General features: G+C 52.6%; 8 protein-coding genes across 8 annotated transcripts; 5 read left to right on the forward strand and 3 right to left on the reverse strand.

The window, feature by feature from the left end:
• Window positions 1-286: 286 nt before the first annotated feature.
• On the reverse strand, window positions 287-1018 carry GCG54_00002933 (uncharacterized protein; the record flags this gene model as incomplete). The annotated part of the gene is made up of 1 exon (XM_045403013.1): window positions 287-1018. The coding sequence occupies one exon, from the start codon at window positions 1016-1018 to the stop codon at window positions 287-289; it is 732 nt and encodes a 243-aa protein (XP_045271140.1).
• An 841-nt stretch (window positions 1019-1859) lies between these two features.
• Window positions 1860-3498, reverse strand: GCG54_00002934 (4-aminobutyrate aminotransferase; the record flags this gene model as incomplete). The annotated part of the gene is made up of 5 exons (XM_045403014.1): window positions 1860-1906; window positions 1971-2432; window positions 2491-3212; window positions 3271-3306; window positions 3359-3498. The coding sequence occupies 5 exons, from the start codon at window positions 3496-3498 to the stop codon at window positions 1860-1862; spliced, it is 1407 nt and encodes a 468-aa protein (XP_045271141.1).
• A 698-nt stretch (window positions 3499-4196) lies between these two features.
• On the forward strand, window positions 4197-5867 carry GCG54_00002935 (putative succinate-semialdehyde dehydrogenase; the record flags this gene model as incomplete). Its single annotated transcript, XM_045403015.1, has 4 exons — window positions 4197-4217; window positions 4300-4387; window positions 4440-5681; window positions 5743-5867. The coding sequence occupies 4 exons, from the start codon at window positions 4197-4199 to the stop codon at window positions 5865-5867; spliced, it is 1476 nt and encodes a 491-aa protein (XP_045271142.1).
• Window positions 5868-5918: 51 nt separating this feature from the next.
• GCG54_00002936 (uncharacterized protein) lies at window positions 5919-6955 on the reverse strand (the record flags this gene model as incomplete). The annotated part of the gene is made up of 2 exons (XM_045403016.1): window positions 5919-6370; window positions 6448-6955. The coding sequence occupies 2 exons, from the start codon at window positions 6953-6955 to the stop codon at window positions 5919-5921; spliced, it is 960 nt and encodes a 319-aa protein (XP_045271143.1).
• A 1067-nt stretch (window positions 6956-8022) lies between these two features.
• On the forward strand, window positions 8023-8642 carry GCG54_00002937 (uncharacterized protein; the record flags this gene model as incomplete). Its single annotated transcript, XM_045403017.1, has 2 exons — window positions 8023-8121; window positions 8214-8642. The coding sequence occupies 2 exons, from the start codon at window positions 8023-8025 to the stop codon at window positions 8640-8642; spliced, it is 528 nt and encodes a 175-aa protein (XP_045271144.1).
• Window positions 8643-14782: 6140 nt separating this feature from the next.
• Window positions 14783-16559, forward strand: GCG54_00002938 (putative transporter; the record flags this gene model as incomplete). Its single annotated transcript, XM_045403018.1, has 5 exons — window positions 14783-14957; window positions 15012-15064; window positions 15117-15168; window positions 15219-15479; window positions 15598-16559. 5 exons carry the CDS (start codon window positions 14783-14785, stop codon window positions 16557-16559), a joined length of 1503 nt encoding a protein of 500 aa, XP_045271145.1.
• A 2177-nt stretch (window positions 16560-18736) lies between these two features.
• GCG54_00002939 (Pectin lyase) lies at window positions 18737-20407 on the forward strand (the record flags this gene model as incomplete). Its single annotated transcript, XM_045403019.1, has 7 exons — window positions 18737-19041; window positions 19101-19152; window positions 19201-19323; window positions 19374-19635; window positions 19703-19754; window positions 19846-19922; window positions 20100-20407. The coding sequence occupies 7 exons, from the start codon at window positions 18737-18739 to the stop codon at window positions 20405-20407; spliced, it is 1179 nt and encodes a 392-aa protein (XP_045271146.1).
• A 1650-nt stretch (window positions 20408-22057) lies between these two features.
• On the forward strand, window positions 22058-23884 carry GCG54_00002940 (uncharacterized protein; the record flags this gene model as incomplete). Its single annotated transcript, XM_045403020.1, has 1 exon — window positions 22058-23884. One exon carries the CDS (start codon window positions 22058-22060, stop codon window positions 23882-23884), a length of 1827 nt encoding a protein of 608 aa, XP_045271147.1.
• Window positions 23885-24039: the final 155 nt, after the last annotated feature.

The raw sequence follows: 24039 nt of genomic DNA on the forward strand, positions 1-24039 counted from the left end.
CCGGCTCGCTGCAAGCCGTCCTCACGCTTCAGGCGGGGAACACGGAGGTTCTCCGAGACCGGAGGCCGACCCGGCCACGGACGACACGGAACCGGCAACTAGCCGGTGCGCCAGACCTCGGGCCCTCAACCCAAAGATAAGGAAATATCCTCCCGACGCAGGGATCAACGGCGTATCAAGCGTATCACCTCACCACCGGCATATGCTTGCTCAATAAAAACGTTGAATAATTATTAATGACGTAGTCTTCGTTGGCTAGTATTCAGTTGCGAAAGCGGGCTCCTAATCACGCCGTCTTGTCTTCTGACGCGGCTATGATCTTCCGCGCCATCTCCGGCAGCTCGTCCGCCATAACGTCCATCTCGCCAAACAAGTCCACGCACGGTTCCTTCTCGTAGATACTGCACCACGCACCCTTGAACCCGCACCCCTTGGCCGCGCTCGCATCCCACATGTGCGCTGCGGCAAACCACGCCTCCTCCCCGTTGAAGCTCTCCAGCTGCGTCTTGTACGCGCGGGGGTCCGGCTTGCCCAGCCCATCAAAATCGCAGCTGCGCAGGTTCTCCGCGGGCATGTCGATGCCCGCCCTTGCAAAGTAGCCGCCCACGCGCTTGGCGTCGCCCGCCGTGAACGCCCACACCGTGAACCCGGCCTCGCGCAGGAGGGTGAAGCACTCCTTGATGCCGGGGCGAGCCTCGAGCTCCATGAAGCGCTCCAAGATGAAGGCGATGTCGTCGTCGGTGGCGAGCTGGCGGGGCTCCGGCACGCCGGCCTGGTAGAGCATGCGGTAGAAGAGGCTGCGGAAGATGTCGTAGAAGCGGCGGTAGCGGCCCTGGATGCTGAGGTAGGTGTACTCGCGCTCGGCGGCCTCGATCCAGGCGAAGCCCAGGAGGGCGGGCTTGATCTGGTACTCGGCGAGCTTGGGGCCGAGGCGGGTGTCGATTGCGCGGTGGATCGCGTCGTAGGACATGCAGGTGCCTACGATGTCGAAGACGACGTGTTTCCTTGGGGCTGACATGGTGGTCTCTGGGTTGTGCAGGGCTGGGAGAATTGTTGGATGATAGTGACGTATGCTGTAGGGGGTGGTGTCTTGCTTCCTAAGGCCCAATCTGGGACTACGTGCTTGACGATTTATACGCACTCATCGCCCGACCTGAAGCTTCATTAACGCTGTGATATCAAAAGCTAGCGCGGACCCTATCACCGGTGCATCATTATCTTATCTCGGTGTCTTGGGGCCGCGGGGATGAGCGGGGTACCGCAGGACCCCTCATCCCCAGCCGGCTCCCTTTTGCGGGCCCGAAGACCCGGCTGCGTATCTCTCGGCGGAGATCTGTCTGAGCAAGGTTGCCCTGATCTAGGCGAAGGGTTTTCCGGGGATAGTTGATAAGGTGCCGGTTGGGGGGCGCGTTGACTGCCGTTCCCGGTCCGCGGGGACGTCAACTCCCGGCGTGCTCACATGGGCCCGGCCGGCCGGCAGTTGACTCGAAAGACGATCCTGACGGGGCTCTACTCCTCCAGGGCCATCTGGATGCATCCGGAGACTGCTCATTCGGAAGAATCCGTGGAATCCGCGGCCTAGGGACACACCAGCGTTTGTATGTTGGCAGGTGGAAGACATGATAACCAGTGGTCGGTATCACTTGTGATCGATTCGAAATTGGTTTGGTTTAATTATCAAATGTTTTTCAATTGTGTTTCGTCGCCTTTTGCGGCAGTGTCATTATGGTATCAGTGCAAAATCAACTCCCAAGAGGGCGAGGCCGCATTTCGGCACACCCTCCGAGTCCAAAACCCATGCTATGCTTTGTCCGCCCAGTCAACTTTTTCCGTCCATGCCATGCTTTTTGCGCTTAAATTTACAGAGATGAGAAGGTCTTCTCGAATGCAGAAATCAAGAAAGGAACTGCAAAGTTAAAGGTCAGTAAAACATGCTCGGTTCCAAGTTTCAGGGTTCAATATCAACTTACTGTGAGCCTCCTCAAAGATCAACATGGGGCGGAGACGGATGGTCTCCTTGCCGCAGGCACCAATGTTCACGCCAAGGCGCTTCATGGAACCGGTCACAGCCGCCGCGCTCTGGGTGTCGAAGGCGATGTAGTGGCCCTGGCCCTTGCCGCGCAGGTTCTGGACGTGGTCGGGGAACTTCTGGGCGAGCTTCTCCATTTCGGCGTAGAGCGCGGCACCGACGCGCGCGGTCTGCTCTACCAGGCCCCTCTTGCTGATCTCGTCGACGACGGCCTTGCTGACGATGACGCGGGCCGGGTCGCCGATCCAGGTGTTGAACTGGCGGTAGGCCTTGTCGGGGACCAGCATACGGTCGCCAAAGTAGTAGCCGGCCGTCTGGGCCTTCTTGGAGAAGGTGACGATGTCGGGAGGGGAGGTGAGGTTCCAGTGGGCGTGGCCCCAGAACTTGCCAGTGGCACCGAAGCCTGAGTCGTGTTAGTGGGGATGTGTCTTGGAGGAGTTTAAAATACCGGGGGTACCTACCAGTCTGGACCTCATCGACGATAAGGACAACGTCGTTGTTCTTGGTGATGTCGCGCAGGCCCTGGAAGAAGGCGGGTGAGGCATGGTTGTCACCGCCCTCGCTCTGAATAGGCTCGACGATGATGGCGGCGACGGGGCAGTGCCAGCTCTTGAAAAGCTCCTCAACCTCCTTCAAGCAGCGCTTCTCCTCGGCATCGTTCTCGGCGGCATACTTCTCAAGAGGGTACTTGAGGGCGGGGAACGAGGCCTGGGGCCAGTTGAAAGAGGGAATATCCAGCTTGTGAACGGCCTTGGAACGGGTCGTGGACAGACTACCGAAGCCACGGCCGTGGAAGGAGTTCTTGAAGCTCATGATGGCCAGCTCGGGCGAGCCGGGGGAGGTGTTGTGCAAGCAGGAGTGGATCTCCTCGTGGGACCACTCGGCCTCGCCACGCTCGCGGCGGCGGTAGAGCATGAAGGCGGCCTTGTAGGCCAGCTCGTTAGCCTCGGAGCCGGACTGGGCGGTGAAGATGTGGTTCATGCCCTCCGGGGCGACCTTGAGCAGGCCGTCCTGGAGGATGTCGTGCCAGTAAGCGGAGGGGAAGTTGCCGATGGCCGGGCGGTTGACCAGGGCGGAGATCATCTCGGGCGACTTGGCGGCCTCGATGAGGGTGGGGTTGTTGTAGCCAACCGGGATGGAGGCGATCTGGGAGTAGCTGTTGGGCGGGTTCGAGATTAGCGAGCTGCGGGGGACAAGGTGGGATGCCGAGGATCTGCGGTGATCTCGGGAGGGGTACCTACACATCGAGGAACTTGTTTCCATCAACGTCAACGATGCTTTTGCGTGTTAGTAAATGCGCAAAAGATGTTTTCTAACCATGGCACGTACTAGTTGTCGTGGCTCTTCTCGTAGTCAACGACGAAGTGAACGGCACGAGCGTCGAAGACAGCGTCCAGCTTCTTCTGGCTGGCCTTGGACATGGGTCCAGGGACCTCCGTGGTGACCGAGTGCTCGACGAAGGAAGGCATCTTGTCGGTCTTACTTTTAAGACAGTCGGTGATCTCGGGTGTTGTCTAGGTCGAGTCTCAAGGGTAGAAGTAGAGTATCTTGATGAGATGTGACTCTGTGATGAGATTGGCGAGCAGGAGAAGACAACATCGTCGAGTTGAAGAAGAACGACTATTTATCTCCCAGAATCTCGCAATACCCGACAGCTTCCGTTCGCCCCTCGAAGACAGACAGCCGGGGACGAAGCCGGCCGGTCCCGAGCCGGCCCCATCCGGGCCCAGAACGGCTTGGAAAACGTTCCCCACCATCTCCATCGGAGCTAGCATGATCCCCCGATTGCGGCTCGTTATGACAACCAGAAACTTGCCTTGAGGCGTTTTCTGTCCCGTGCGTTTCTTTTCCCACGTGGAATTGGTCCGATTCTTTACCACATCTAGCGGGTTGATATGTGTCATGTCTCCCCTCCGCTGTCGACCCCACCCCGTGGCCCCGGGCCGGTCCCACTTTCGTTTCGCTATCGCTGGGTTTTCTGAGGCACACCGGCATCGCGACGGCACGCGCGGTCCTGTGATAACATCGTGAGTGAGTGAGGGGTTCATATAAACCGCCGGACCGCGAGGCTGTTTGCTGTAATTGCCGCGGTTCACACTAAGACATCAGACCACTTTGCTGCAGGGTTCTTGACGTGCATTGTTTCTGCTAGCAACTCTTATTCAAAATGGCGTCAGGCGCACACCAGGTGAGCGTTCATGCATGCGAAGAAGTCGCGGTCTTCCGGTCTGCCCGCAACACCGTCCCGGCAGCTGACTTGTGAGGATTAGTTGAAAGATGCTTCACTGCTGAAGACGGCGTGTTATGTGAATGGAGAATGGGTTGGCGCGGCCTCGGGCAAGGTGTTCTCTGTCGAGAGTGAGCTGCCTCCTGTTTCCAAGACCTCAAATCATCCTGACCCTGAGTGCAGACCCTTCAACTCTCGCCGAGGTGGCCACATGCCCCGAGTTCGATGAGAAGGACACTGAAGCTTCAATCCTCGCCGCTCATGAAGCCTTCAAATCTTACCGCAAGACTCCCGCGCGAGCGAGGGCTCGCTACCTGCGCAAGTGGTACGACCTCATGATGGAGAACGCGGAGGATCTGGCCGCCATCATCACCCTCGAGAACGGCAAGCCCCTGGCCGACGCCAGAACAGAGGTCGCCTACGCCGCATCCTTCTTCGAGTGGTTCTCCGAGGAGGCCCCCAGGATATACGGCGACACCATCCAGGCGAGCAACCCAAGCTGCAGGCTCGTCACCCTCAAGGAGCCCGTCGGCGTCTGCGGGCTGATCGCCCCCTGGAACTTCCCCGCTGCCATGATTACGCGCAAAGCCGGTCCCGCGCTGGCTGCTGGCTGCACTGTGGTCGTCAAGGCTCCTGCGGAGGCGCCCCTGACGGCTTTGGCCCTGGCTGAGCTCGCTCACCGGGCTGGTATCCCCAAGGGCGTGGTGAACATAATCACTGCTCTGGATAACACTGTTTCCGTAGGCAAGGTCTTGACGACGCACCCGATCATCAAGAAGGTGTCCTTCACAGGCTCGACCGGCGTCGGAAAGCTCTTGATGAACCAGTGCTCATCGACTCTGAAGAAGCTGTCTTTTGAACTCGGCGGAAACGCTCCCTTTATCGTCTTCGAGGATGCAGACCTCGACGCTGCCGTCAAGGGTTTAATTGCGTCCAAGTTTAGGATATCAGGCCAAACGTGCGTGTGCGCCAACCGTATACTGGTTCACCGCGCTGTTTACGACAAGTTCACGAAGATGCTCGTCGATGCTATCAAGGGTTTCGTCATTGGCGATGGATTCGGCGAGAAGACGACACACGGCCCCCTGATCCACGGCCGCGCGGTGGCCAAGGTGGATGAGCACGTCAAGGATGCCGTTTCCAAGGGCGCGCGGGTGCTTTTGGGTGGCAAGCCCTTGACGGAGCTTGGCCCCAACTTCTTCGACATCACGGTGCTGGCCGATATGAAGCCTGGCATGAAGGTCTGCTCCGAGGAAACGTTCGGCCCGGTCGCCGCTTTCTTTGCCTTCGACACGGAGGAAGAAGCCATCGCTCTTGCTAACGATGCGGATGTTGGCCTTGCCGGATACTTCTTCAGCAAGGACGTGTCGAGGTGCTGGAGGGTAGCGGAGGCGCTGGAGGTTGGTATGGTTGGAGTCAATATCGGTAAGAACCCCTGAAAGATCACAACAATGGTGAAAAGAAAAGTCGCTGACATGATTCACAGGCGCTATCAGCGACCCTGCGGCACCGTTTGGTGGTGTGAAGCAGAGTGGTTTCGGTAGAGAGGGTAGCAAGTACGGCATTGACGAGTTTTTGGTTACGAAGATGGTCATGACCGGCATCGAATAATGACACAAACTTAGATTTAAAGCTTTTAGACCAAGAGGAGCGATCTAATTACTAGACGAACTTATCTTCCTCCTCATAGCCTATCATTTGCTTCCTCGACAACTTGGCTGCTACACGAGCTTTGGGAGTGAATCTCTCGTCTCCAGCGATGATTGTGAACTGTTCCTTCCACACTCCCCATCTCTCTTGGCTCCACATAGCCCTTGACCCAGTTTCATGAAGCTTCTTGCACTGCTGATACACGAATCGGCCCTCGTCGGGCCACATGACCCACTGCGCAGCTGCGATAGCATCTCCCGAGATCCTGTTGGGGCCGCCGATCTTTCGCTTCTCGAGATTAGGGTAGGTTCTGCTTGATGGCATTATGTCGCCAAGCGCCGACAAAAATCCGCAGTTGATGAGCTCGAGAGCGGTGATGCGCGCAATTGCCGATTGGAAGTTGCGCCAGCGAACTTGTGTCTCGCTTCCAGGTGTTTCGATATCTGAATAAGGATACGAATATTCTAGACCGCTTCGTTAGTAACAGTGAGCAGTGCGAACTCGCCAACAATTCGGGAAGTTTGCGTATGAAAGCACACACCATCTGCTTCTCTGCGAAATATTTCCGTTAGAGCCATCCGATCTTCTCCAAATGGCCACAGGGTGATTAGACGGCTGTCGTCTTCGTTGCCATCGGGGATGCCATCGAGGACTTGGTGCTTGGGCATAGCCCTGAGTGCCTCGAGAAACTGAACAATAGCATCTTGACCAGGGTGAAAAGGAGGGAATGCGGAGCACAGCTTGGCGATGGTCGGAAATACAAGGTCGATAATTCCGCTGGCATTCGGTGCTATCGCGCGCAAGGACATGCCCTTTGCTTCTTCCTCAGAGGTCAGGTTCTTGGGGTCAGGTCTCTTCAAGAGCTCTTTCAGGCGATTTTTGGCGTCTTGAACCACCCATGCGTCAAAATCAGCCGCCGCTTCACTCGGTGTCACGGTGCCGTCGATCAAATTCTGCAGCTTCCGTTTGTAGAGGATGTCTTCTTCGTCGTCATCGTCAGCAAACAGATTCAGACTCAGAACTCTTGAGTCTAGGTCTTCAGTGGCCATTCTGAGTCGTGTTTTGTGAAGACTGTGCAAAGTAGTTAACTGGTCTGGTCGGGCCCTATCAGTGGGGAAGGCGCAGAGATGAGAAATTCTCGGTGAACGGCAGAGCGGCATGCTCTCAGCAGAACGAGCAGACGTTTTTAGGTGCCTGTTCTGCAGGTTCCAGCGAAAAACGTGAGATTTGGCGAACCATACCATAGTTTAATGAAGGATCAAGAAGAATTTCACTGCCTCAACTTGCCTCGATGTAAGTTGCCGTAAGGTAGGTGAGATGTGATGCCCCACACGAAATACCAATTAAACTAGCGCCGTGCGTGACTAGGATCAGTTCCGGTCTTCCGATGCTGAGGCTGAAGTTGTGTCTCTCGCTGACTCTCTCGCTGGTTCTGACTGGTCCCACGACTGGCCCTCTCTTCGGGCAATTCGCTTATTATCTCGCTGGCCCCGTCGCTGGTCAGAGTACCCCAGGGTCAGCCAGGGTCGATCTACAGAAACAGTCTAAAATAAGAAGAACTGGGTGCCGCCTGGGGAACGGAACAGGTACATCTAGAGATTCAAGAGGGGCGGCGGGTCGCTCGAAGTTTAACAGAACGCCGTGAGACCAAGAGAAACCAGGAAGACCTGCTCCACTAACCTGTACTACGAGAAGAACCCACCACAGAAGCATATTTGGACGTCTCTCCTCGGGTTTTCGGGTATCTAATCGCTCGATCTCTTACTAATGGTCTATTTTCGTAGTCGGTGCCTCCGACGTTCTTTCTCATACGGAAAACATGCTCTTCGCATCAATATACACAATACGTGCTGAGAATAACATATCGGTGTTCGGAATCACCTCTACATGGCCGAACAGCTGCGTTCCCAGCAGACGTCTGAGTAGCTGTGCCCCTGTGCAAAATAAATCAATAGATCTTGGCAAGAAACGATGTGTGCGCGTGAAAAAGAATATAAACGGTGAAGAAGCCTGTTCAAAGTAGGCCATGTCGCATCACAACAATCAACACCTTCAACAAACACGCCTTTACACTCTCTAGATCAACTTCGTTGGAAAACACTCCTTTACAGTCAAAATGCACTTCATCAAGACTCTGATCCCTGTCGCTCTCTTCACAGCTCCTATTTTGGCCGTCCCTACTCCTGCCACTGAGAATGGCCTGGAAGCCCGCGCGGTATGTAATCGGCAAATACGTTTTCTTTGGCTCTCTCAGATCAGTTAAATTTCCTAAGAGTCACCCACTAACCTACATTGCCTGTCAAACAGCCTCCCAAGTCAGCTCCTAAGCAAGCTGCCAAAAAGCCTGCTACTGTGACTTGCACGCCTACAAAGAGCGAGGCGAAGGAAAAGAAGTTTGTCGTGGAAATTGACGAAGTCGAGATCGAAGCTACAAGTGCTGGGTTCACCGCTGGCAAGAGCAGCTACCCGCACGTCTTCGGAAACCAAGAAAATATCAACTGGGGTGTTGAGGCTTGCACCAACGGCAAACCCACCTTGTACGAGTATCCCGTGTTCTGGCAGGGCTACAAGGGTGCCGTGTGGCAGAAGGATGAGAAAGTCAAGAACCAGAATGTATCTCCCCTGCGCGTCGTCTACGCGAACAACAAGGGATCGGTCGTTTACTGCGGCGTAATGACCCATGTGGAGGTATCGAAGGACTACCGTAGCAGCAAGGAATTCAAGAAGTGTGTCTAAGTCGTGCTGGTGGATTATCTACATTAAATACGCTCTATTTCAGGAGGCAACTTGAAAAGCTTGGGCTGGGGTAGTTTTTGCGGGTCATCATAAACATAGACATAGAGACATAAACATAGAAGTTGGCTATGTAGAACCTATCTATTCGTACACAGACTATTTCATTCTATCGCCCTTGTTCTTCTCGTCATGTCCTTTTGGGCGATATACGACGAAAAGCCCAACACTTGGCCTTGGTACTTGCTCAAAACACAGTGACTGCCCTCCAATCACCAAAGATTCATCCCAATCCCTGTAAAAAAGCTCAAAAGCTCAAAAGCTCATGCGAGAACTAAACTATTGGACCTCGATGAACCTTTTCTTATCCTTGAAGTAGTTGACCACTCTGGCAAGCCAAGGGGTGTAGGTTTTGCGGAGAGTATTGGTGTTGACCAATACAATCATGCATGAATTGGCACGAGAAAGGGTGGATATTAGCAAACTCCTGTCGCCCGTGTTTCCAGAGTCGTCGGACCTCACGAGGTCAACCGTAACTAAATCTCTTTCGGGCATCGTGCCTGGTGTATGTGCCTCCATATGACAGATCCCCTCATCTTGAAAGGCTTTTTCCCATTCAGTGACGCTGGAGTTGTAAGGAGTCACCACTCCTGCAGAAAATTGGTGAGTCGAATTGGTGTCGTTCCGGAGGGACCCTTCGCGAAGAGGCTTCAGGATGGTTTGCAGAAGCTGACATCCCTCATCGATGTGCTTGGGGTTATAGTATCCCTCTGCCGAGCTGATCTCTTTGGAATCCTTTACATTGATCATGATGGCAAATCCAGAAAGCTCTTGACCGTACCTTTGCGCGACCAGGTCCCTGAATAGAGTCTGTGTTGGCGACGGAGAAGGGTTCTTCTGCACTGCCGTGATGCGATTGCCGTAAAAGACCTTTGAAACGACGTCGCCCACCAGGCCGTTTGACCTATGATCGGCACACAGGTATTCATCGTGAGGGATCATGAACGAAGCCACCATCCTTTGCAACAGCGACGTTTGAAGCTGGCTTGCGAAAGGATTGCTCTCTTTCATGGCCTTGAACCTGGCATCTCCACTTGCTCTTTTCGAAAAGAAGGCTGATTCCTGCTGATCAGGATCGCCAACGAGGAAACAAGCTAGAGGATCTTGTTCCGCAATCAGGCACATAGTGTCGACTTCGCTGGATGAGCCAGCATCTTCGTGAACACAAATGTCTGCCCGAAAAGGCTGTGGGAATACCGGCGAAGCGCAGATTGCTGCAGGGGTGCCGACGACGACTTGAGTGGAAGACACAATCTCATATGCCAACGAGTAGATAGAGTCCGCACAGAACATGAAATAGTCTTCCTTTTCCATGCATTTCATGATTCCACTCTGCAGCTCGGCGTCTCTTTCGTTCAGCTTTTCAATTGGCTGTCTAAGTCGTTTTGCTATCAGGCCTTCCATAGTGAGCTCAGGTACTCGAGTTTGGTGACTGCTGTTGGCTGTCTTGAAATGAAACCCGTCCGGGTCTCCAACTGTAGCGATGCTGCGACCAGGGGGGCTCCCTGGTGTGGTTGGTGATGACACTTTGCAATGTTCTTGACGTTTCCATTCTTGACATATTCGCCGGATCATCGCACATTGACGTCTCTGCTGCTCTTGATGCCAATCCGCCCGTAGTGTCTCCTGCATGTCCGAATCATGGTACGGCTTATACTTTGGATATTCATCCCAGTCAAGAACGTCCCTGGCATCGAATAGGCGTAAAACTTGAAAGCTATCTTGAGGGTTGTATTCCTTTGCCATGTCCAAGTATCGTACGAATATATCGTCGCAGGTCGAGTTGGTGCCCGCCTGTACCAAGATTTGCGCGAATGGCTTATTCAGTGTCTTCGTTTTGGAAGTAGGACGAAATAGAGGTTCCATAGCTGCGAGCATGGTCTGGAAAATCATAGTGGTCGTCTTCCCCGTCCCAGGTTCGCCGACGATTGGTACATAGAAATGAGGTGATTGGACGATTTTCTGAATGAGTCTTTTTTGTCCAGATGATGGTGTATCGTGAGTTCCTCTGGAACAGAGTACATTTTGTTGGTTCCTTGCCTCAGAAGTAAAACGAGCGAGCGCAGGAAACCGTGACCCAAGGACGGTGTAGTGCCGAGGAGACATCATTCGGTAGTCCTCCACCGCATCTCGAGACGTTTTGCTTGCAGAAGGTCCGCTTCCAAAGCAAAAGAGTTTCTGAAGCGCTCTTATCCGAAAGTCCCATTCCGTCTCATGGGCTATGGTGATCTTGATATCGTAGTCCCCTGACATGACCTTCTCCTTCACTTGGTCATCAGTGAGGTCGAGGGGAAGCTCTGGGAACTCCAGTTTCACCGGAATTTCATTATCCTTCCAAACGTAAGGCGGATCTGAAAAGGGTAGCTTCATTTGGTAGATATGGCATGAAGGATCCCACTTATAAGACGGGACAGAGATGCGTTGGGCGCTACACCATATGTCGGTATCCTGCGCATGAACAGGCTGTCGAGTAAAGCCTCTTAATATGAGGTCTTCAATGAATGTTTCGATAAGAGACCATACTTTGGGGAGATGGCACCTTTTGTATCCATTCTTTGGAGGTTTGGTTGTTTCCAGAAGCTGGTCGAACATCTCTCGCACGAAATCTTGGTGTTCCTTAGCAATTAATCGCATCATGAAGTCGTCGCATTGGTTTCTGTATTTGATGGAATCACCACCATAATCCCTCAGAAACTCCGATACCAGATCAAACAGATGTTGCAGACCGTGTTGGGTAGCAGAATCAACACGTATGGGTTCTGAGGTCTTGGTTGGTTCGTCAAACTTTTGTCCCATGCCAGTGACACATTCACATCCGGGGTTCGTATCCCAGCCAAGAACTGCTGAGGCAGCAGACATGGAACTGCATGCGTCCCGCATACCACGTCCGCAATCACTTAGATCCAAGTCCACAACTTCTGAAAAAGAGGAGCTCCAGGAATCGTACTCATCAGAAAGGATAATGCGGCGTGTAACTTCGATGGCGGCATGGATTCGAACCTTCGAACGGAGTCGGGGTAATCGACGCCTCGAGTCGTGATCCAGATTGGCGGTTTTGACAACCAGCATGTACTCGGTAGGGTCACCTGAGGTATCGTGAAACCTCGAAGGAATGGCAACAGCGTTTGGGGACATGGAGAGCCCAACAGCCTCATCTCGACCGCTTTTCCGTTCCCAGTCGGCGGTGATGCCGTACCTGAGGTAGATAATTTGCTGCTCCTTCGACCAGAAACGAGGGGTAGCCCTGGTTGAAGCAATGTGTGGTCGGCGTGAGAATCTTAAAAGATCTCGACTTTTCGGTTTGTAGAGCTTGAATGGTCCACCCTTTTGCTTGTTGCGAGAATAAGCTTCCAAGAGGAGCGCTATCCACACCTCGATTGGATGGCTGTTTTCGGTCTTGGGCACGGGAAGCAAAAGCCGAATAGTAAAGCCAGTCGGGTTCGTCTTCTTGACGCACGATATGTGCTCTTTGATCCGTTGCACTAGGGATTTGGCAGGAGCTGAGAGCTGGATATCGTAGCGTCCCAACCGGCAGCGTAGGAAAACCTGCTTGACTTCGACTTCGATATTCTTGGCGTTGAGTGCTGCCTCTGTGTTTTGGCCACACTCTTGATAGATATGCGTGATTTGGCCAGTGCTCAAGTAACTGTGACGGATACCAGCTACTTCGGTGTCTGGGATGTCGATACTGAGCAAAACGGTGTTCACCCCTTTCCCGCCACAGCCGCCTCTTGTCATGCAAAAGTCAAGGTGCAAGACTGAATGATCGAAATTTGGGACCGAGAGAGAGAAACGCTAGGAAAAGCTTTCGCGGGCATCCCTAGCGGCGACGTTGCTGCTAAGAGTATCGGCACCGGGAAAGCCGAGAAAGTCGGATTTGTCCGTCTCGAGCAAGACGATCGCCGGGAACGCATCGGAATGGGGATTTCGTGATGAATGCTTGCGATCCTTCTTGGTCAATTTGTACTGCTTCAAGTCAGAAAACAAAACACCTCTATTTGACGGAGCGATAGTAATGACGTACTGATGGCGGGGACGCCTGAGATGGGATTGACTCCATATTATGGGCATTCCTTTCGAAGAGGAGTGGTAGTCCAAATCTGAGGCGACTATTGTGTAATCGGCAGGAAGCTCATCAATGCGGACGACAAGGTTTGGGTAGAACCAGTCTCGTAGAATATTTCCGCCGGGTAGTTGTATGCCTGCAAACCGGACACGAAGCCTGCGGGTAGAAGCTTTCTTTTTGAGGGTGAAAGCAAACGGTGAAATTCGGGAGTTCACCTTTCAAGTGGGGCGGAGGGTNTTTTGAGGGTGAAAGCAAACGGTGAAATTCGGGAGTTCACCTTTCAAGTGGGGCGGAGGGTGAGAACTTGGATGCATAGAAGGAAGGAACGATCTTGAGGTGCTCTCCTAGGCCGGCGCCTGCCCAATCTTTCCTCATCTACGTCATCAAGTGCCGCCTTCACAGGAAAATTCATCTTTGGCAAGTGTTTGACTCAGTGTTTTTTTCTTCTGTCAATTATAAAACTTTTATCATATAAGCAAATAAGGTGGATTAATCAATGAGCTCAAAAATCGTTGGTCAACTTTCAAACTTGTAACTCGATCATCGCCAGACCGACATTACTGAACAACGAATATCCGATCTGTTCCACGGATTCTCTCATTTCCCTATTGAGAAAAAAGAAGAAAAAAAAGAGGAAAGGAAGAGAATGTTGCAGATCCTGATTACAAGATTTCGAGATACTAAGACCAGCTTGCTATTATTTTCATAGCCTAGAAACTCAATGAGCCAAGTGACACTCCAGCTGAATCGCTGGAAAGACAACTGACTATTTGTGGAGAGAATCGGTCGGTTCTCCTGCCAATTGCATCTCTCTCACTCCATGAGTCTGATATCCAGGCTCTCGTTCGGGAAGTATCCTCTTCCTGCTTTCTACTGGCAAGTTTCTCTTGAAATTCAAACCACAGACGGCTTCAGCTAATCTCCAATACAAAATGGGCTGTGACTACCCCATGGAACATCAATAATTGCTCCGAGAATTGGATAGCATATGTAATCACTTACAAGAAACCCCCAAGTCTTTTGATTAATGGGCAAATGATTTTGACATGTCAACTAATGATCAGCGTTTGAATTACAGTGAAAATCGCCTAGAAATGATTTGGAAACCCGTCAAGGTTGAGTTTGGTTGCTTCAACACTTTCCGAGGTCAGACCAGACCTGCAGAGCTGTCTTGAGCAGCACGAAATCTGGGCACACCCAAGATAACGATGACTTGTATGTCCAGGCGTTTCAGTCTTGATAACCCAGGCCGGATGATGTCGAGATACCATACCGGTCGTTACAAAAAAGTCTAGGCGTTCGTAGACTTGCAGTAGTTCGCATCCAATCTTGCATGCATACCGCAACAACCGTTAACGCCGGTTGGATGACAGCTCTTGGCATCCCACACGAACCGGGCCGGTCAAGACACGGGGCACAGACCAGCCGGGATGTCGCCCCGGGCCCACTTTGAGTCGCTGGTTGTCGATATCCGGGCAGAATTGCACGAATCGTAACTCGCCGCGCGAAGGAAAAAAAAGCACGGAAACAGCAGTATGTCTGCCCGGCACGCAGATAAACCCACCGCTGATCACGACCGTATCTCTGGAATGTGGAAACGCGGGGGTGATGAGTGTGGGACTCGAGATACGGACGTTGTTTGAACGTTCGCCGGTCGTCCAGGCAAGGCATCTGTTGGTCCTCCAAGGTTGAAGATAACGCGGCTTGTCTTGGGTTATCCCGGCACCTGTACGCCGCTGGTTTTCCTGAGTTTAGAGGAGTCGCATTCGCGAAGATAACAGAGCGGGGTTGCAGATACGCCAACTACGACGGCTTGCGGGCAAGATGTTCAGAGGTGCACGGTGGCAGAAGAAAATGCCGAGACGATCGCCCATAATTAGGATCGATAAGAGAATATAACATAAGGATGTTCCCATTCCTTCTCTTGTTCAACTGTATTACTTAGCCGGCACTGTGACTGGTCGAGTTGTGCATCTTTCCCGAACCGTTTTCCGGCCACAGCCAACCGTTGCCCGCCATGGCCGACATCAAGACAGCGAAAGATGCCACCGATAACGCCGATATGGCGGAGGCGTACACGGCCAAGGTCAACCTTTCCGAGCACGAATTGGAATTGGAACAGGCGTTGCAGAACTATGTTCCAGACTCTGAGGCTGAGAAGGCCTTGGTTAGGAAGTTGGACATGTACATGGGTAAGGCGTGATTAGCTAGAGCCCAGGCCGCACCTTAACTCTAACGAACGATAGGCCCTACGCTATGGTTCATGTACATTCTAGCGTACATTGACCGGCAGAATATCGTACGTTCGTCCTATCAAACTCTACAAGGATGTCGCTGACAACTACCTTTAGGGAAATGCCAAAGTTGCCGGCATGGGAACTGATCTCAACCTCAGTGACGACCGTAAGTGTCTAGGGACTTTCAGACCAGCGCGGACTTCTAATCCCACGCAGAGTATGCCATGCTGCTGTCCATCTTCTTCATTGGCTACCTAGTTTGCGAAGTGCCGTCGAACATGATTCTCACCAGATCCCGACCGTCGTGGTACCTTCCCGGCATCATGATTGTCTGGGGCTCTATCTGCGCCGTCATGTCTGTGGTCAAGAACTACGAAGGAATGCTGGCTCTGCGGTTCTTCCTTGGCTGCATTGAGGCCGGATTCTTCCCTGGTGTTTTATATGTCATGACTTGCTGGTACAAGAAGGCTGAAATTGGTAAGTACTCTCACCGGTGTCGTCGGGAAGAGCAATCTGCCGCAGCGGAACGCTCTAAACAAGACCCACCAAACCTAGCCCACGTCATCTTTGGTACTAACGTGAAATTGCAATCTAGGAAAGCGGTTCTCGATCTTTTACACCGCCTCCGTATGCTCGGGCGCAATGAGCGGCCTCCTGGCGGGTGCAATCACTGGAAATATGGAAGGTGTCCGGGGTATGCGCGGATGGAGATGGCTCTACCTGATTGAAGGCGTCTGCACCATCGGATTCGCTATCGGCCTCAAGTTCATCTTGCTCGACTTCCCCGAGACCACGAAGCGATTCTCATTGGAGGAACGTCAGCTTGCCGTGGTCCGAATGATCCACGACCGTAATACCACCGCGGCCAGACATGGGCAAAGGCTCACTCACTGGCAGTCGCTCAAGGCGGCTCTGGCGGACCCCCGGACGTACATCTTCATGGTTCTGTTCACCATGGACCTGGGTTCTTGCACCATCTCCTACTTCATTCCCACAATTGTCAAGCAGATGGGATACACCTCGGTCATGGCCCAGTACATGACGATTCCCATCTGGATGGTCGGCGCAGTGTTCTTGGTCGTCCTCTCATACACTGCGGATAAGACCAGGGACCGCCGATGGCACATTACAGGATGCATGGGTCTCAGCTTCATCTGCACCATTGTCTGCGTGACAGTTTCCAACCCCAAGGTGGTCTACGCCATGCTGTGCTTCTACATTGCAGGCCTGTACACCTCTCTGCCGCTGATGCTTAATTGGACCTCGGAAACCATCGCCCTCCCTGCGGAAAAGCGCGCAGTTGTCGTGGCCCTGGTCAATTCCGTCGGTAATCTCTCGGCGGTCTATGGAAGCCGACTGTGGCCTTCCTCGGACGGGCCCCGCTTCGTCAAGGGGTTCGCAACCACCGGTGCCTTCACCGGCTTCGGAACCATTTTGGCCGCGCTCATCCCGATCATTTTCTCGTATCTCCCCAAGGAGGGCCGCACCAAGGCAGAGCGCGAGATTCTGGAACGCGAGAGAGAGTTTGTCGAGAATCGGGTCCCCGGCGAAGTCTAAAAGAATTGAAATCGTATGAGGCCAGGAATTGCGAGATGGTCCGGACTGTGGGGGACGTTGCTTTTCTTCCCACAAAAAGGGCGGTAGGGCGGAGGAAGAAGGGGTTCTGGCCAAATAGGCAATATAAATATATGAACTGCAACTTTGAGTGCAATTGACGCAGTCCTGACAAAGCCGTATTTTATGGGACTGTCTTTCCGTCAGCGGAATGTTACATGCTGATCGCAAAAGCCAAGCAGCAGCTTGCCGGCCTTGAATTCTGGAGCTGACACTCGCTTCTATCCGTCCATCTGACCGCTGGTGACTGTTGCGGTCGGCACTCTGAGCCGAGATCTCATTCCTTGAAGAAAGGGGAACAGCCCGGGAATACTGGGTTTTGGGGGCGTTAATGGGATTTTTATGGGATTTTATGGGTTTGCGTTCCCACAACAGGTTCCCACGGGTTCCGTCTCACCGGCTCGCGCGATCCTTTGAAGAATTGAAGAATTTGGACGTCGCCACCACAGCATCCACAATTTCAGGGACGCATCATTTTCATGTGGCTTGATAATTCTCCTTGGACTGCTCGAGATGTGGCTCCCAACCGGGCGCTCAGTGGGCTGGGCTTTGAGGCTCAATCTATTCCTTGGCATGCATATCCTGGCTTGGGAACCTCGGGCAATTCGTCCCGGCATGGCAGACCCCTGAAAGCTTGAAAAAGGCGTCGTATGCGAAATGCAATCACGCCGCTTCCCTCGCCAGACTACAGACCGCTTTAACCCCATCCAGCAAGTCAGCCTTTCCGTGCCACTCTGACTCGAAACAGGCCAGGGGAGACTCGCGCGGATAAGCATGAAAAAAAGTCTGCAATCTCTTTTACTTTTCTTTCATCATCCCCTATCCGCAGCCCATGCCCTTGGCAGTCCTTCCGTTTAAACATGGCTCACGCCTGCTGAGCACACGTGCGACGCGTAAAGCAACGCCCAAAGTCAAGGGAGAGCTTGAGCTTGGGCCAGGGGAGATGAACTGGAGCCCTTGACGTGTGTGTGATGCGCCAACCGCGGGTTTATGCTTAACAGATCATATCCATCTTCGAGAAGACATAATGACAACGGAGAGCGACCGAGCCTAGAAGCTTCTTAGCTTATTCCCACATCCCCGTTCGCCTGGGTTTTCCATGCCCACCACTCACCGTCGAAGGCGCCCCCATGCCAGGTGCCGAATTGCGCGGAAGGATGCGAGAAGACACCACCCAACAAATGCGCCGTGGCGGGAAATTCGAACCGTTTCATCGGTACGACTTTTGGGAATGCCAAGAACCAGCTGCGATGACCTCGGGTGCAGCAGAGGAACATTTCGCCTGCGTTACCCCATGTTGAGTGGCGGAAATACCTACGAGGAGAGACATTGCAGACGGGGCAATTGTGTCTCTTCTGCATGCGCTACGTGCGAACTGCCGCTGATGGTACCGCGTGACAACGCACCCAGGCACCTGGGCTCCTCGGCTCCATCGATGGCAGTCTCTAGCCCCGGCTTTGGCCCCTACACGTGCCCTACCGGCGGAGACGTGCAATCCGCTCCTTTTACATCTCATTGATGGAAGTCGCTGGCGGTGCGTTTGCGAGGCTTGTTGTTGATGCTCGATTCGGTTGGTGCCGCCGGTGCTATCACCAAACAACCCCGGCGCCAACGTACGTGGTAGATGAAGGGGTTTCGGAGCGCAGTAAAACCCCACGAATCAGTGGAGAGGCTCCACCACTCTATCCCTCGAACAAGTCGGCTCCGGCACCCACGCCATGGGATTTTCGGAAAGTAGTGTGGGTGGCTTTTGCTTTGCGCCCTCGGCCGATTACAGATTTTGAGGCCTCGAAGGGCTAGAGCCTAGACAGCTTGTCAGTAAGATGAGGTTGTCTGTCGTCTTCGTCCCTGTTGGTGGGGGTTGTGCAGGGCTGTTCAGGGGGCGAAGAGGAACGGCGGAAGGAAAGACGAGACGAGACTAAGATGGAGCTGAGAAACAGAGGGAGGGACGATGAACCAACAGAGTGTATATATCGTCGACATCAGCCGGCTGTTCTTGACTTGGGAAGATCCTTTCTTCAGCAGCTTTCGCTCTTCAACATTCTCTCTTTATTCGACTACCGACTCCACATTCATTCTTTTGTACCTACTACTTCTGTCCGTTCCGAAAGCTTAGCACCATGAGATCTGCATCCATCCTCTCCGCGGCACTGGCTGCCTTTGCTCCCCTGGCCTCGGCCGCGGACGCCGTCGTTGGCGCCGCTGAAGGCTTTGCCAAGGGCGTCACTGGCGGTGGCAGCGCCACCCCCGTCTACCCTTCCACTACTGCCGAGCTTGCCTCCTACCTCAAGGACTCTTCTGCTCGCGTCATTGTCCTGACCAAGACCTTCGACTTCACCGGTACCGAGGGAACTACCACCGAGACTGGCTGCGCGCCCTACGGCACTGCTTCGGCTTGCCAGGTTGCAATTAACAAGGACAACTGGTGAGTAAACAGTTTGAAACATTGTTTCCTTGCATTGTTACTGACATTGAGGTTGTCAGGTGCACCAACTACCAGCCCAACGCCCCCAAGGTCTCTGTCAGCTACGACAAGGTAGGAATTCGAACAGGAATTGTTTCTAAACTTCTCTGACATCGCCAGGCGCCTTTCTCACCTCTCATAGTCGGCAGCAATAAATCTATCATAGGAAGGGGTTCTGCGGGTGTGATCAAGGGCAAGGGTCTTCGCATTACCAACTCTGCGAAGAACGTCATCATCCAGAACGTGAGTTGAGTCAATGCTAAGTTTCGAACCTATTTAGCTGACGAACGTAGATTCACATCACGAACCTGAACCCCAAGTACGTCTGGGGAGGTGATGCTATCTCTCTGGACGGCACCGACCTCGTTTGGATCGACCACGTCAAGACCTCTCTGATCGGTCGCCAGCACATCGTCCTCGGCAACGGTGCCTCTAACCGTGTCACCATCTCCAACAACGAGATTGACGGTTCTACCTCTTGGTCTGCCACCTGCGATAACCACCACTACTGGGGTGTCTACCTGACCGGCAGCAACGACATGGTTACCTTCAGCAGTAAGACACTCTTCGCCACAATACCCACCAGCCTAAGTTGTACAAGTACTAACGCCATTTCCCGCAGAGAACTACATCCACCACACCTCCGGCCGCTCCCCCAAGGTTGCTGGAAACACGTACGTTGCCCTTTTCCCTTCCCCTGATATCCTTCTGCACCCCGCATCATCTATATGTATTAAGAAGCTGAATCTAACGTAAATCGGGCAGTCTACTGCATCTTCAAGGCAATTACTTCTATGAAAACTCAGGCAGGTCTTTTCTTTATCTTTTGAAGCTTTTGAAGCGTTACAGGACGTTGTGGCTGTTCTGCGATGGTTTTTGATCTTCGGGCGCCGCTCCGGGTCCGACTCGGCCCACTCCCGGCCGGTCGGTGCACGGACCACCCGACCGTCCGCGAGATGTCAACAGACACTGCTTTGAATCTTCATGAGGCTTAACAAATAACTAATACTCCTCAACAGGTCACGCCATGGAGGCTGATGCTGGTGCCAAGGTCGTCGCCGAGGGCAACGTCTTCCAGAACGTTGTTGCTGCCATGCAGTCTGGTCTGGCCGGCAAGGTCTTCTCCAGCCCCGATGCCAACACCAACGCTCAGTGCTCCAGCTACCTCGGCCACACCTGCCAGCTCAACGCTTACGGCAGCTCTGGCTCTCTCTCCGGCTCCGACACCAGCATTCTGTCCAGCTTCTCTGGCAAGAACGTCGCTGCCACTGTCACCGCCAACGACGCCAAGAACGTCCCCAACACCGCTGGCTTTGGAAAGATCTAAGCTTTGGGTGATGGGATTGTCTCTGGCCGGGATGAGGCTCTGGAGGAGTCGCCTGGTTTCAGTTGAAGTAGTTGAGAGGAAGCAAGGGGGTTGAGTCAAGGCACACGAGTGACCAACGACAGATTCATGTACATATCTTACTTTTTACCGTCGAGGACGTAAATACTATGCTTGATGCATCAATTTCTTCATCTATCGTCTGATCTCCTTAATCTTTTGGGACGCTCTTGAAGCAGCATCGACATAAATCGAGTGGAGATCACAACATCATGCTGTGCATAGCTAGATTCTCTGCGTTAATGATTTCAACCGAAGACGGCAACAACATAGATCACAACAGTCTAATACTGCGTAAACAATAGAATCAATGAAAGAGACTAAGATAATAACAAACATGATAGCGACGAAGATCACAGGCACGACGACAGGCACGACGACAGAACCTTAAGGTAATCAGACTCATGCAAGGCATCTCAGGTAGGCCAAAATCAATTGCTCGTGACGTATCTAAATGTCTTCATGGTCAAAAGCAAAACGAAACTTGATCTTTTGACTCGTGTTTTCAGAAATTGGCGTGAAGTGCATGTCCCGCAGGTGTCAGGTCGCTTGAGTGACGCAGCCGCTAAATGTAAGGATCTCGACTTGTGACCACTTTTGATAGTTCGACAATACATCGGCGAGATCAGAATGAGCCAAGATCCAGGCCAACTATGAGTCGATGGAAAACCCACCGCCGCCTGCTGTAGACGTATCGAAGCACTGGCTGTAGGGTTGGAGAAACGCCAGGCTGATTGAGTAAGACTGAGGTCAGAAAATCGGAGAGAGGAATATAACAAAACTTATGATTCGATAGGCTCATGTCAGTAACATACGTAACATTGCTTTGAAGCACGAATTACACCTGAAATCAGCGCGTATGACTTTTATGATGCTTTTACACTTAAAGGCATACATACCGCCGTCCTATCTAGCCTGCACGTTTAAGGCGAGAGGCTTAGGTTTAAGAAACACACATCCACAGACAAATGAATAGAAATATATTTTTGGCCACTCTTGAAGAAAAAAAAAAAGTAAAATTGCACACGTTACCCTTTCATGGAATAGTCATACAACGCATGAGGGTACATGAGTTACCTAACTTATTCAGAAGAAGGGTCTTGAGGCTGGCAACTTCCAAAAGAAGTTTCCCAAGGTAAATGTTTAGATAAGTAGGTGTATGGGGAAAGTAGACTCTCGGTGTACTCCTTCCGTATTTGAAATTACCAAAATGCTTCAGCCGTAAGGAGGGCCACTCGACTCCAATCAGGAAAGACCGCGTCCACTGAGGAACTCCTACCTGCAATTTCCTTTTTCAAAAAAAAAAAAAAAAAAAAAAAAAAAAAAAAAAAAAAAAAAAAAAANAAAAAAAAAAAAAAAAAAAAAAAAAAAAAAAAAAAAAAAAAAAACCAGAAAAAAACAATTCTCGCTCTTCTTCCAGACCTCTCAACTGCAACCCTGCGATCCTCCAGTCACCAAGCCAGATCATAAGCAGATAAGGCCAACAGAAATCTCAAGCCTTCCGTTCTACGAAGATTTTACTCACGGGTAAGTCTTTTCCCGGCATACTTTATTGCACTGATCGAGGCTGACCGCAGTGAAAACTTAGCCGCAATGAAGAGCAAGCTTTCCTCATCCCCAGCCCCAGAGGGGCTGAGGAACAAAGATCAAGAAACCACCTCGGAATTGATATCAGAGATCCGACGTGGTGTCCACACAGTCTGGGGAGGGATCGGCGCAAGCGAGGAGCGAAAGCTGAGAAACGTCCTTCAGAAATTAGTCGATGATATTGACGGGCTGGAGAAGACCTTGTCCAGGACCGTGAAACAACCCAGAGAGCACGACATCTCCACCATCGACAATAAGCGCCACAAGATGAATCGCTTCTCAGAAGAACCCCATATTCACAACATGAACTCCGTTTCAACACGTCATATCGCGGCAGACGCCCATTGCAAGATTGAGAAGACCGAGGATGACGTTGACTTGATCAGCACCACCTCCTTCAACCCCGTCGTTGATCTCACCTCGGGTACTACATCAGACGAAGAGAGCCATCAGGCTTCCACGCCCTCCTGGGTTGATGCTCTTTTGGCTTCCGCAGCGACAGTAAATGAGCAGTGCGGTCATGAAAACGACACATACGCCACCCGGAGACGGCTAATTGAGAAAGAAGATGACGATAGCAGTGAAGAGGAGACATGTGATGCTACGGTCAAGTCGCAGGGCGCTCATCAAGACGAAAGCCTCAACGCCATCGAAGTGTGGTTTCGAGACAAGGTTCACCGCGGGCACGAACTGCTGGGCCTACTAGCCTTGGTTGACTTTCACGAGTCCAACCCCGACAAATGCAAGGTTGGCCGTGAAATCTGCCGTAATCTTCGAAGAAAAGTCGAAGTGGCTGAGCAGTCAATGGGGTGCGATTGGGAGAAGACCGTTGGCACGCTGGCTCGAGCCGTCTCTGCGCACCTGGCAGATGCTGGCGAGAATTTGGAGGATGTCCTGGAGAGGTTTCAAGACCATGCGAAGGAGATCGAACCCAAGCCTGACTTCGACGACCTGATGCTCGACAACGCGGAGTACATCGACCGATCCAGACCCTCGGGGAAGCACAACATCTACAGCACTGGCGTTGAACGCCTTCCTAGCCCCACGCCTGACACGTCAGAGCTCTTTCTGCCAGACCGCCCAAAGACACTTCGCAGCTCCAGCTGCCGTCCTCATCTCTCCCCTCCGATCGCGGCAAGAACACCCAACAAAGCCGAGCACAGCCAAGACCTCCTCGACCTCATCAACGCATCGACCGTGTCCCGGGGCCAGGAAGCCATCTACACGCCAGGCAGTAGCTCTCAGCAAGATAACATGTGTACTTCACGCATGTTCTCAGAGCCCAAAAAGGTGCATTGGGATATCGAAAAGAAGACTGACGCCGACAGTGGAAAGGACTTGTCCGGAGACAGAAGCGAAGGGAGTGACGAAGACGACAGTGACGAGGAGTCTGACCAAGAGTCGGAGAGCGATGGCGACGAGTACAGCGACGAGGACGACAACGGAGAGGACACAGAAGATGATCATGGATGCACTAACGTCCGCGTCAACCAAAGGCAGATCCATTTTCTGAAAGACATCCTAGAGGACCACGGTCAACAGGAGGAACCCGACTCGTATTGCTCCGGAGAGCACGAAGATCTGGAACACGGGCTCGACATGTGTGAGGCTTTCGCAGACGAAATGACGGGGGAGATGATGATTGCCGGAGTCGCCTACGAAGTTGCTAAACACTTTTACGATTACGGTTTCAGTCCGAGGAAGACTCTCAAAAGCTACATCACGTCCGGAAAGAACTGTGAGTGGGATCCCTGGGGTAAGGAGGAGTTGGTTGCTGCTGGAAAGTTGAAGCCTTGGTTTAGAGAGAGAGCCTGGTACTCGGACAAACACTGAAGTCTCGGACAGAGGTCAAGGGGCCGAGGGTATTGATACTATGGGGGCCTCTGATTGTTGGACCGGAGAGAAAAGGATAGCGTTGGGTGGAAAAGGCTCAACGCAGTCATGGGGCATTGGAAGCGACGATGAAGCACGAAATTGACTTCCAAAGC

This window comes from Colletotrichum gloeosporioides, assembly GCF_011800055.1.
Source record: "Colletotrichum gloeosporioides strain Lc1 chromosome Unknown consensus_4, whole genome shotgun sequence".
In the NCBI taxonomy this organism is placed as follows: domain Eukaryota; kingdom Fungi; phylum Ascomycota; class Sordariomycetes; order Glomerellales; family Glomerellaceae; genus Colletotrichum; species Colletotrichum gloeosporioides.